We start from the raw sequence: 13351 nt of genomic DNA on the forward strand, positions 1-13351 counted from the left end.
CTTAACTGAGAAAACAATATCTAAACACACATATACCAGAAAGGTTATCTAAATATTGTAAAGGAGATGCAACTAAATATGCACATATGCCAATGATTATTTCTGCAATGTGGCCTGTCAAGTGCCCTCCATAAATAAAGAATAAATCTCGAAAATCCATTCCACTGAAATCATCACGACAACTATAGAAAATACCATGTGATATGTGGGGACAGAAAGGTTTCAATAACTCCTGAGTAGGGTACTAAAGAGTGGTATAGAAATATCTTAGAACATAAACTTAGATATTAGAGTTTTACTTGAGTGAAAAACATATGTATAAGATCCCAAAGGAAGAGCAATTTGGTGACTTAATAATCACATGATTAAAAATGAAAGAAGGGTAATAACTATTGTCGAAAAGAGAATATCAGGAGGCACAATCATGAAAAAATATTTATATACTTTGGACCACTTGAGAATATGGTCAAGGGGAGTAGAACAGCATTTCTCAGGATTATACAATCTAAAGAACTTCATAAACTGATGAACACAATAAATTCAATGACAGGGAAGCATGTAACATACTGACGAATCTGGGAGGGATGGAAGAGGGTGGGTGGGTGGAGGGGGAGAGAGTAGCCAAAGAACTTATAGGCATATATTCACAACCCAAGGACACAGACATGGTGTGGAGAGGGACTGGGGAGGGGTGTGGGATGGGGTGGAATGAATCATTGTGGAGAAAAAGGGACATCTGCAGTATTTTAAACAAACAAACAAACAAAAGATTATACATGACTACAGTATGTTCAGAGTGTTTAAAATTCCAATTGGAGAAGAAACATAAATCTGAAACTTTGATGACTGATCCCTTCTCTTCAAAATTAGGACATTTTCCTGGGCCTGTCCTTGGGCACCACAATCCAGAGAACCTGCTGGAGAGCCCAAGGGAACGGAAGTGTCCTACAAGATATCTTAAAAGGAAGCGAGCACATTCTCTTAACCCGATCCTTCTCATCTCAGCAGCTTTGAAATGGAATTAAAGTGAGCATCTAGGGGTAGGAGAAGCCTGAGAATATATTGCAACTGAAGGAAAGGAGGAAAAAAAGAAATGAATGGGATACTTTAAAATTCAAGATGAAAGAGAGAAAAAGAAGAGCAAAGGAAGGGTTGGGTAACCATTTAGAGAATGAAATAACGACAAGAAAAAGACATTTTCTCTGAAATCCATCACTAAAGGAGCGCCAGTCTGAGAAAAGTTACCAAAAGCTTGCTGAAATTCTTCTGAAAAGGAAAATGGAAAACTTTTCTAAATATAAGGGAAATAAACATAGACAATTCAGGTCAGTTGAAAATTGCCACTGAAAGTAAATTGGTACAATGAATATAATGAGAAAAAGAGGAAGCATGGAACACACCCAAACTGAAAAGATGGGGAGAGCACCTTTTTTCCTGGGAAAGGGAGAAAAAGAACTGAATTCTCTCCAATGACTAAAGAAACGGAAAATGTTGGTGGAGTGTCAGGGAGACCACCTACAATTCTGCCCCATACACATTTCTCTGTGGATGGCTGGAGGTCCTTGGGAAATTGAAGGGTTGGACCACAACACCTATATAATGAAGTAGAATGATTTTGTGACAAATATTTTCTTAGCAGTAGTATATTTAAATTGATATTTTAAGTTTGCAAACTTCTTACATGTATATTAAATTAAGCAAGGTGACTTTAGGTGTAGTATATTTTGTACCAATAAAGGTCAATCTATGAATCCTGAGAGAATCTCTTTAGTAGATGTGATGATCCTTGAGAAAGTGAATGACTATCATGTGTGGGCACAAATCTTTTTGCAGGTCTAATGGTTTTAAATCTTTGAGTTTAATGAAATTGCAATAGACCTTAATTGTCAATAGGTAGAACTTTAAAATTATGAAATGTCAGAGTAAGGGGGAGAGGGGGTGAAGGGGGAGAGAGTAACCAAAGAATTTATATGCATATATGCACAACCCAAGGACATGGACAATAATGGGGAGAGTGACTGGGGAGGGGTAAGAAACGGGGGTGGAAAGGGTCATTGTGGAGAAAAAGGGCCATCTATAATACTTTAAACAAAAATAAAAATTATAAAAAAAACAACACATTACTAAATTCATAATAACATTTTTGTTTACTATATTTTCAATCAAGAGATAGAAAAAATGATCATTTTAAAATTAAAAATAAATTTAAAAAATAAATTATGATCCTTCAAAAATTTACAAACGACTATAAAAAAAATTAGCTTTTGTAAATATTTTGTCGATTTCAGCATTTAACTCAGGAGTTCACAGAATTGAGTGAAACTGGTACTTGCCTCTGTCCTGTTCACTCTGCCCTGAAAAGTAAAGGAAAGAAATAAACAAGTCATGCCAAATGAAACCACAATATGGGGGAGAGAGGAGAACAAACATTGGAATCCTTTTCATGGTTCCCTCTGCAGTGGAAATTTACCCAACTTTGGCACAATTTCAAACAAAAGGTGCCAAAGGGCATCTCAGACACCAGAGGTAGTGGCACTTGACCTCCCTCATGCCTTGTGCAAAAGAAACTAAATTAGGAAATAAAACCAGGAGGGAGGTAGAACGGCAATTCTGGGATGTGCATTATCAGTCTTTCCTCTGTCATTGGACTATCACCTTTTTCAAATTGGAAAGCAAACTTGTATTTCTCCATGACAATGGTGCTTAAACAGTGAGGCGGAAGTACACAGTACAGGCATCCATCTGACCGAAATTGTACATTCCCTTGACCAGGAATGGAACCTGGGACCTCTTGGTGCAGTTGCCAAGGCTCTAACCACTGAGTGATACTGGCCAGGGCAAGAAATATATTCTGAAAGACCATTCCCAAGGATAAAATAGAAGTGAACTTGTCATTATAACAGGGGGATATTAAGGTTTGAATGATTAAGGGTTTTGGTATTTTTCCAGTAACGCTGTGGTCATTTTTTCTTGTGTTCTTCACATAAAACATCCAGATGAGAGATATATTACTTTTCAGCGATCCTTAAGATATTTACTCCATCTGCAAATTGTATTTTTAATTTTTGTTTATTGATTTTTACAGTGCTAAAGGGGGTGTGGTTAGAAAGAGAGAAATATTTGTTGTCCACTTATTGGTGCATTCATTGCCTGATCTTTAAAATATGTTAATTGATTTTAAAGAAAAAGGAAGGCAAAGAGAGAGAGCGAGGAACACACACACAGAGAACCATGGAACAATGCTTTCTTGCTTCCTGTAGTTGCCCTGACTGTGGATTGAACTTGAAATCTACGTTTGTGCCCTAACTGGAAATTGAACCCACAACCTTGTCTCCTTGGGACCACAGTAACCATTCGAACTCCCCAGCCAGTCCCTCATTGTTTTTGAAGAGTACTGTTTGACATTTGATAACTGTGTCAACACAAGTGCAAAAGAATAAAAAATTGATTTGGTCAAATATTATTAAAATCCCCCCTAAATTTATTTAGATACCTGGGAATACCTGCTTTATAGTCAAGGGCACTGGAAGAGTGATGCCCCAGGTCACCCTTGGCCAGTGAATGATATGACATATTAATTATAACTCAGGCTTTAGACAGACAATGGTCAGAGAAACTTAACTCTGCAAGTTTGGAGACTTCTCTTGTCTCTTAAGGATTTGGCAAAGTATCAGCTGCACAGTAATGAGCCCCTAGACACTGGACATCTGACAGACGTCCTCAGCTTCGATATGTTTGAGGAATACATATATAATATTTATGTAAATATATTTTTATATATATAATATATATGTTATGGAAACCATATGTCTAACAGCTTAACACTCTTCATCAAACCAACTTCCTAAACAGGAAATTCTCTGCAAGATAGAAATGCCGAATGTTTTCAGGGTATAATTGCATAACCTGAAAGACAAGGAATGGAAAGGGAGGGGAGGTAGAAAAGAGAAATGCGAGAACTCCAAATAGGAGAAGTCCAGTCCCAAAATCAGGGTGGGAAGAACAGAGATCAGGAGGATAGGCCTATGGAAAGCATAGAGGTAAAAAGTCAGGAAAGAGCAAAGGGGGAAATTAGTCAGATGTTTTACAGGAGATCAAGAGTAAGGGGATATCATAAATATTACCTAATCTTGTCTGAAGTTCCACTGGAAGAAAAAAAAAAGACAGGTCAATTTCATGGGAAAGAAACACAGAGAGATTTCAAATGTACTAATGAATTCATATTTTATTTTGACTTTACCAGGATCCAGATGAAAACACACAAATTCACAAGCATACATACACATCTATACAACCTTCACCCTGCCACCCCCCTCCCGCTCATAGTTCATTATGAGCTGACATTTTCTACAAAAAATAACATGCACGAATATGGAGCTAATTTCATGAAAGACAAAATTTTAGGAATGTTAGTTTGTTGCTTAATTTGGAAAATCCATTTGAAACTATTAATGTTCCCATTATTCAGTTGGTCAGCTTTAGTGCATGCTTATAGGCTTCATTTATTTATATATTTATTAAATTGAAATATTCCAACTATAGTTGACATACAATACTCTGTTAGTTTCCAGTGCATAGCACAGTGACATGACTGCTGTGTAACTTCCTTGGTGATCTCCCTGTTCAGTCCAGCATCCACTTAACCCAATACATGATTATCATAATATTATTGACTATATACTCCATGCTGGACTTTGGAAGCCATGACTATCTTGTAACTCCCAAATTATGCTTATTAATCCCTTCACATTTTCGCCCAGACACAAACCCCCCTCCTATTTTGCAATCATCAGTTTGTTCTCTACATGAGTTCGTTTCTCGTTTGGTTCTTTGCATATTTTGTTTTTAGATTCCTCATAGAATTGAAATCATATGCTATTTATTTTTCTCTGTCTGACTTGTTTTACTCAGCCTAGTACACTCTACGTCCATCCGTGGCGTAGCAAATGGAAAGATTTCATTTCTTTTTATTGCTGGGTAATACTTCCTTGTACATATGTAACATATATTCTTTATCCAATTCTCTATTGAAGCAGACTTAGGTTGCTTCCATATGTTGGCTACTTTTATAAATAGTGCTGCAATGAATATAGTGTTTTTCTTTTTTGGATAAATACCCAGACATGGGATTGCTGGGTCATGAGCCAACATAAGAAATAATACACAAATGAGACTACATCAAAATATGAAGGTTTTGCACAGCATCAGAAACCATCAACAAAAGGAAATGACAACTTGCTGAATGGCAGAAATTATTTGCCAGTGATACATGCATGAGGGGTTAATATCCCAAATTTATAAAGAACTCATGTAACTCAACACCAAAAAAACCAAAAGGCCCAATTTAAAATTGGGTAGAGGGTCTGAATTGACATTTCTCCAAAGATGACATACACATGGCCAATACACATATGAAAAGATGCTCAATGTCACTAATCATCAGAGAAATGCAAGTTAAAATCATAATGAGATATCATTCACAACTGTGAGAATGGCTACCATCAATAAATCAGTGAACAAGAAGTATTGGGCAGGATGTGGAAAAAGAGAACCTCTGTGAATTGTTCCTGGTATGTAGAATGGTGCAGGAGCTATGGAAAACAGAATGGAAAGTCCTCAAAAATCAAAAAGGGACTACCTTAAAATCCAGAGACTACACTGCAGGGTATATATCTGAGGAAACCCAACACAATCATTTGAAAGAATGCGTGCTCCCCTATGTTCATTGCAGCACTATTTACAACAGCCAAGATTTGGACAAAGCCTAAGTGCCCCTCAAAAGATGAGTGTATCTACAATGGTGGTACATATATACAATGGAATATTACTCAGCCATGAAAAGAATAAAATCTTACCATTTGCAACAGCATGGATGGATTTAGAGGGTGTTATGCTAAGTGAAATAAGTCAGTCAGAAAAAGACAAATAGCCTATGATTTCACTCAGATGTGGAAGCTAAAGAACAATATGAACAAACAAAACACAAAAAGACTTAGAGATTCAGAGGACAGTCTGATGTATGTCAGAGGGGAGGGGACTTGGGGGTTAGGTTACAAATGTGATGGAATTGACATGTACAAATTGGTAGTTCCAAAATAGTCACTGGGATGCAAAGCATAAGGAACATGGTCAAGAATATTGAAATAACTTCGTGTGGTGCCAGGTGGGTACTTGAAGTATAGTGGGGAACACTTTGGAAGGTATATGATTTTCTAACCACTAAACAAAATAATGTTAGATGCACAAGCCAATTAAAAAATAAAATTAAGAAAATAAATAAGTTATCTATTTAATTTATTGGAGAATGAGTAATAGCATTATTTTGAGAATCAACTGCAAATTTTCAAAAACTGATGAGGACCAATAAAAATATATTTAAAAAGAGTAGGTAATTATCCAAGGTATCCACTTCACAAACAAATGTTCTCATTTTATAAAAATCATCTCTTTCACTGTATATGAATTTTAATTAGGAAGATTTGTGTCTCATTTTGCTGTAGCTATTCCAACGTTATTCCTATTTTCCAAGGATAATTATTAATAAATTTGTTTTAGTTATATTTCTAAATAACAAATGACCACAAACTTTGTGCCTTAAAAGGACACACATTTACTATCTAATGGTTTCTGTGGATCAGGAACACTGTATAGCTTTATCGGATGCTGTACCTCACGGACTTTCAAGAGGCTGCAATCAAGGAGTTCACCACTAGGACCTGGTTAGGGAAGGACCGGTTTCCAAGCCCATGTGTATGGCTATGGGCACAATTCCAACAGAATGGCTATTTGGTTGAGGGCCTCAGTTCTCAACTGGCTGTTGGCCTGAGGCTGCCATGGGATCCTTGCATGGTGTTTTCCTCAACATAGCAACTTGATTTACCAATAAAAGTAAAGGGGAGATTCTGCTAGCAAACCAGATATCAAAATCTTTTGTAATTTTCTAATATCCTTTCAAACTTCATATCAGAAGCCATTCAATGGGAAAGGATTACACAGGCCATGAAGAGGCTGAGAGTCTTGGGGACCAGATGAAAATTTGAGTTTAAGGTAAAATTTGCATCAAATTCTCACATTTTCCTGGTCTGTTTTTTCAGTAGTAACAACTTTAACAACAAAAATATTCTTTAACTTCAAAATATGGTCATATATATTCAGATTATATATTCAATTGAAATATGCTATAGAAGAAAAACACTGTTATTATTTTGTTCTTTATTGTTTTTCTTAAACTGGTAACATCTCATTCTCACTGTCCCACTCATTTTGTTGGGTTTAGTAGAATTCATTGCCTTCCATTTATGACAACTTACCTTTTTTATTTTTATTTTTTATGCAACATTTGTATAAGATAATTATAAATAATGAAAGTATTGCAGTGATGATTCCAAGGAGAATTATGATAATTTGATGATTCTTTGAAAAATTTTCTGAAAGACAAAACCAAATGTGGACATGCAGTTAGACTCAGTTTTCATTCTTTGTCTCCTTTCACCCTGCAAGAGCCCACTTGTATTTTTCTGCTCCCATCTGGGTAAGTCTAAGACTTGTGTCTTTGTTCAAAGAGAGAAATATGAGTTTGAACATCAGCTACTTTCACAACCTTACACTAGCTATGGGAAACTTATAGAAACATATACTTTCTGTGCTCAGAAAGTTTTACTCATGTTATATGATATGGTTGGATCTCCAGGAATTTTCTTCCTTAAAGGGTCAGGTGCAGTCACAAAATAATAACCAGTGAATGCTTGCTTAATTTAGTTTAACCATAGAAAACTGAGCTAGGAAAGGGATCCTGCAGACCCTTTTATGGGACAGCTTGTCCTACCCAGACTCAAGGCTATGCTAAGTGTGAGGAGGAAAACTGATCATTCTGCATCAATATTCCAACTAGAATTCTGATAAAGACTTATCCCACTGGTACATTTCATTCTACTTTTATTTCCCTTCATTATCTACTTCTTAACTTTCTACCTCACTGTCTCTTTAATGCAGAATTGTAGCCCAAGTGTAAACCTTCCATTTCTCTTTCATATTCTCCTTTCCATTCAATTCAGATATTATTTTCTGAATTAACCTTTTTTTGCCAATCTCTTTTCTGGCTCTTTATTTTACCAAAAGTTAACAGATACCATCAAACATTTTTTCCAAGGGTTGCCATTTACACTGAATGGTATTAGGATTTCCCTTGAGCAAACACTGCTCACCCATACCTTGTCAAGGGGATGTTGCATGCTTACCCAAGGCCTCTTTTCCCCTGGCCTGAGAAGAGAGATCACCCTCCTATAAACCTTGAAAGCTCCTTTGTGAATATTGTATTGACAGACTGCATTAACAGATCTACTACCTTTGTTTGGCAACACAGCCCATCTACTCTCATGTTTAGTTTGAATATGTATTGATTTTTTATATTTCCCAGATTTATTTCAATTTTTCCTCCTTAACACTTTGTTTAAACTTAAGCAACTTGAGAAAACTCATTGATGACACATTTCAGAGCTGCTTGTCAGTCTTGGATTCTTTTACACACGTAATTGATCTTTCCAATGAATTTGGGCAAACTGCTCACATAAACAAAACTTAAAATTTTTCACATTTTGAATTTATTTTCTAAAATCACAGTTTGAACTATTTTATTTTTAAAAGGATGTTCTGTGATTCTAATTTAAACATGCCACAACTCCAGAACATATGCTTTAAAATTTTTTATTAAAAACATTGTTTGGTTGAAATGTTTTTAAAATTGGTTCAAGATTTCTGATTCCAGTCATGATAAAATAGCACCAGCTGTATTTATTTTCTCACCAGAGATAGGAAACAAATGGAGTAAAGCCTAAAGTTGCCACAGCTTACTCTCTAAAGATAGAGTTTCCAGAGTGCATAAGTATAGCCTGGAAAAAAGGTAAGATGTAATAAATGAAATGAAATAAATTATGACAAAGCCAAATAAATTATGACTGGAAGAGGTGACAACAGGGGGAGAATACAGGGAAAGACTTGGCAACTCCCTAAATTGAGGGGACAGAATTGAGAGTCTGGTTGACCAAGGCATTGATAGTGGAAACAGATGCTCAAGGAGAGGACTCAAAAGATCTGCAGAGGGTCCATCCTGACTCCTCTGGCAAGTACTGAATGGCACATTCATGTGAGGAAACCATCTCAGCATGAAAACTACCTAGAAGTAATTAAAGAATACCTAAATACATTGATGATGGTTCCTAAATAAATGGATGTTTATGGATTAAAATACTCAATATGTTAGAATATCAAATCTCTCCAAATTGATCTATAGTTTCAATGTGTCACAACTGAAATCTAAGTAAATTTTTTTTGTTGAAATTGACATGAGAACTCTAAAACTCACATGGAAATTCAAGACTTACAATAACCAAGACAAAAAGAAGACCAAAAACAAAACTGAGAGAGTACTATTACTGCAATTCAAGATTAATTATACAGTTACAATAATGAACACAGTGTGGCATTGGTGTAAAAAATAAAACAAATAGATAAATTTAATACAGTCCAGAAATAGACCTCCACACATATAAACAACTGACTATCAACAAAGGTAGGAAGACAGTAGATAGATAAACATGGATATCCATATAAAAATAAAACTTTGATCTAAACCTTGAACTGTACACAAATTTAATTACATTTATACACATATATGTTGAACCTCAACCTGTGAAAGGTATAATAGAGAACATAGAAGGGAATTTTGTGACCTTGGATTAAGTACTGATTTCTTGGATATAAGAACAAAAGCACAATCCACAAAAGAAAAAATCGATACATTAAACCTCATTAAAATTAAAAACTGCTATGTTTGAAAGACAATGAAAAGAAAATCCATAGTTTGGAATAAAATAATTTTAATTCAGAAATAGTATAGATTTCTATCCATAATATATAAGGACTATCATTTATAATGGGCTTTAGTTTTCTTTTTTTCCTGTAAGATGAGCTTCAACAAAACCATCAACTTTTATTTGACAAACGTTATTCTCATTCTTAGAGATAAAGCAACATTGTTTTCCCTCTTGCTTTCCACTTCTAAGTCCCCCATCTTTCCTCCTTCTTGTGGATGCCAGAACTCTCTACCAGTTTTTAGGTAATTTGTTCATGTTCCATCCAGTGCATCTGAATTTCTTTATTACTTCTGTTTCACAGACTCAATTATGGCTTCATTAGAAGCACAACTTGGTTTCTATAGAAACTTATGATTCAATATTTCTTAGGGGTGTGAAATATTTCCTAACTTTTAAATGGCGACTTATTGTTTTTTGAAAACATGATAAAATAGATTGTTATTCTTAAATATTGAGTTCAGGTACATGTAGCAACATTTGTGCCTCTTAGTAAGTATACTTTTTATGTTTATGGGGGAAAATGGAATATGCAATGTGTGTAAATTTTCTATAAGAAATCTTCATTTATATTCCCAATGATATATCTGATGAGGGTTAATACCCAAAATTTGTAAAGAACTCATACAACTCAACACCAAAACAATAAAATAATCCAATTAAAAAATGGGCAAAGGACGTGAATAGACACTTCTCCAAAGAGGACATACAAATGGACAATACACATATGAAAAGATGCTCAACTTCACTAATCATCAGAGAGATGCAAATTAAAACCACAATGAGATATCACTTCACACCTGTCAGAATGGCTCCATCAACAAATCAACAAACGGCACATGCTGGTGAGGGTGTGGAGAAAGGGGAACCTTAGTGCACCGCTGGCGGGAATGCAGACTGGTGCGTCCACTGTGGAAAACAGTATGGAGGTTCCTCAAAACGTAAAAATGGAGCTGCCTTGTGACTCAGGGATTCCACTTCTGGAAATATATCCAAAGAAACCTAAAACACTAATTCAAAAGAATATATGCACCCCTAGGTTCACTGCAGTGTTATTTACAATAGTCAAGATATGGAAGCAGCCCAGGAGCTCATCAGTTGATGAGTGGATGAAAAAGCTGTGATACATTTACACAATGGAATATCACTTAGCCATAAAAAAGAATAAAATCTTACCATTTGCAACCACATGGATGGATTTAGAGGGTGTTATGCTAAGTGAAGTAAATCAGTCAGAAAAAGACAAATAGCATATGATTTCACTTATATGTGGGATCTAAAGAACATTATGAACAAACAGAATACAAACAGACTTATAGATACCGAGAACAGACTGATGTATGTCAGAGGGGAGGGGATTTAGAGGTTATGTGACAAAGGTGATGGGATTAAGATGTACAAATGGGTCATTCCAAAATACTCACTGGGGTGTAAAGCATAATAAACATAGTCAACAATATTGAAATAACAGTGTGTGGTGCCGGGTGGGTACTTGAAATATCGTGGAAAACGCTTTGAAAAGTATATGGTTTCCTAACCACTATACAACATAATGTTAAATGCAAACTGTAATTGAAAAATAAAATTAAGAAAATAAGTAATTTATCTATTTAATTTTGTTGGAGAATGAGTAATAGTCATTATTATGAGAATCAACCTCAAATTTTAAAAACTGATGAAGACCAATAAAAATATATCTATAATGGGTAGGTAATTAAACAAAGGGGTCCATTTAACAAACAAATATTTTCTCTTTTAAAAATCACTGGCTTCACTGTACATGAATTTTAATTAGGATGTTTTTATGTCTCATTTTGCTGGAGCTATTCCAAGGTTATTCCTATTTTCCAAGGATAATGATTAATAAAACTTGTATTTGTTATATTTCTAAATAACAAATGACCACAAACTTTGTGCCCTAAAAGAACACACATTTATTATCTAATGGTTTCTGTGGATCTGGAGCACGGTACAGCTTTACTAGGTGCTGTACCTCAGGGATTTTCAGGAGGCTGCAATCAAGGTGTTCACCACTAGGACCTGGTTAGGGAAGGACCTGTTTCCAAGCCCATGTGTATGGCTATGGGCAGAATTCCAACAGAAGGGCTGTTTGGTTGAGGGCCTCAATTCCCAGCTGGCTATTGGCCTGAAACTATCATGGGATCATTGCCATGGAGTTTTCCCCAACATAGTAACTTGCTTTGTATGGAATAGTAAGGGAGGATTCTGTTAAGAAGACAGACATCAACATCTTTTGAAATTTAAGTGATATTACTTCAAATTTCACATCAGAGGAAAATTATTCAATGGGAGCAGATTACACAGTCCATGAAGAGGCTGAGACCTTTGGGAACCAGGTGAAAATTTGAGTTTAAGATACAATTTGCATCAAATTCTCACATCTTCCTGATTTCTGTTTTTTTGTTTGTTTTTGTTTATTCTGAAATTATCCATTGAACAACAAAGATATTATTTTATCTTCAAATCATGGTAACCGATACACTGATTACATATTCAAGGTCAGTGGATGAGTGATGCCCCAGTTCAAAATTGATAAATGAATAATATGAGAAATTAATTATAGCACAGACTTAGAAAAGAAAATGAACAGAGAAAAGTAAATGCAACTTTGGAGTCTTCTGTTGTCTCTTCAGGATTGGAGAACTATCAACTGTACAGTAATGGACCCCAAACGTGGAATACCTGTGAGAGGTCCTAAGTTTGTATATTTTCCAGAAATATACATAATACACACAGAAAAACACACACACATATGTTACATAGATGTACGATAAAAACCATGTGTCTAACAGCTTAACACCATTCATCTCACTAACATTTTAATGAAACAGGCAATTTTCTGCAAGATGGATGCCGCCAAAGTTTACAGGGAAATCATTGTACAAAATGAAAGAACGAGGAATGGGAAGGGAAACAGAAATGGCAAGAATGCCAAGTAGGAGAAGTCCAGTTCCCAAAATTAGAGTGAGAAGAGCAGACATCAGGAGGGTAGGTCAATGGAAGGCATAGAGGTAAAAAGTCAGGAAATAGCAAAGAGGGAAAGAAGTCAAAGGTTTTATAGATCAAGAGTAAAGGGATATTATAAATTTTAACCTGATCTTTTCTGAAGTTCCTCTGGAAAAAAAAGGAAAGGTCAATTTCGTGAGAAAGAAACACAAGGGGAATTTAAATTTACTAATGAATTCATATTTAATATTGACTTTAGCAGGCTTCAGATAAACACACACAAATTCAAACATACACACCAACACCCACTATCCCAACTCCCATCCAAACACACTGGCTCATAGCTCATTATGCGCTGATACATTCTATAATAAATAAAAAGCAGGAACATGGAGCTCATTTAATGAAATATAAACTTTTCGGGATATTAGTTCATTAATTTTTAAAATGCCTTTGATATTAATTATGTTCCTATTATTCAGTTGGTCAGCTTTAGTTCATGGACATTGCCTTCA

At 35.3% G+C, this 13351-nt stretch overlaps 1 protein-coding gene across 1 annotated transcript in view; it reads right to left on the bottom strand.

Annotated features, from left to right (window-relative positions):
- The window catches only part of LOC107544123 (butyrophilin subfamily 1 member A1-like), a 139121-nt gene that overhangs the window by 33492 nt on the left and 92278 nt on the right, over positions 1-13351 (bottom strand). Inside the window, exons 12-14 of the mRNA XM_087817324.1 lie at positions 7311-7427; positions 4125-4145; positions 2334-2354 (exon numbers count right to left, since the gene is read on the bottom strand). Of these exons, the coding sequence (XP_087673450.1) occupies positions 2334-2354; positions 4125-4145; positions 7311-7427 (159 nt within the window). The remainder of the gene's footprint in view (positions 1-2333; positions 2355-4124; positions 4146-7310; positions 7428-13351) is intronic.

This window comes from Miniopterus natalensis, chromosome 5 (genome assembly GCF_054644295.1).
Source record: "Miniopterus natalensis isolate mMinNat1 chromosome 5, mMinNat1.hap1, whole genome shotgun sequence".
Lineage (NCBI taxonomy): Eukaryota > Metazoa > Chordata > Mammalia > Chiroptera > Miniopteridae > Miniopterus > Miniopterus natalensis.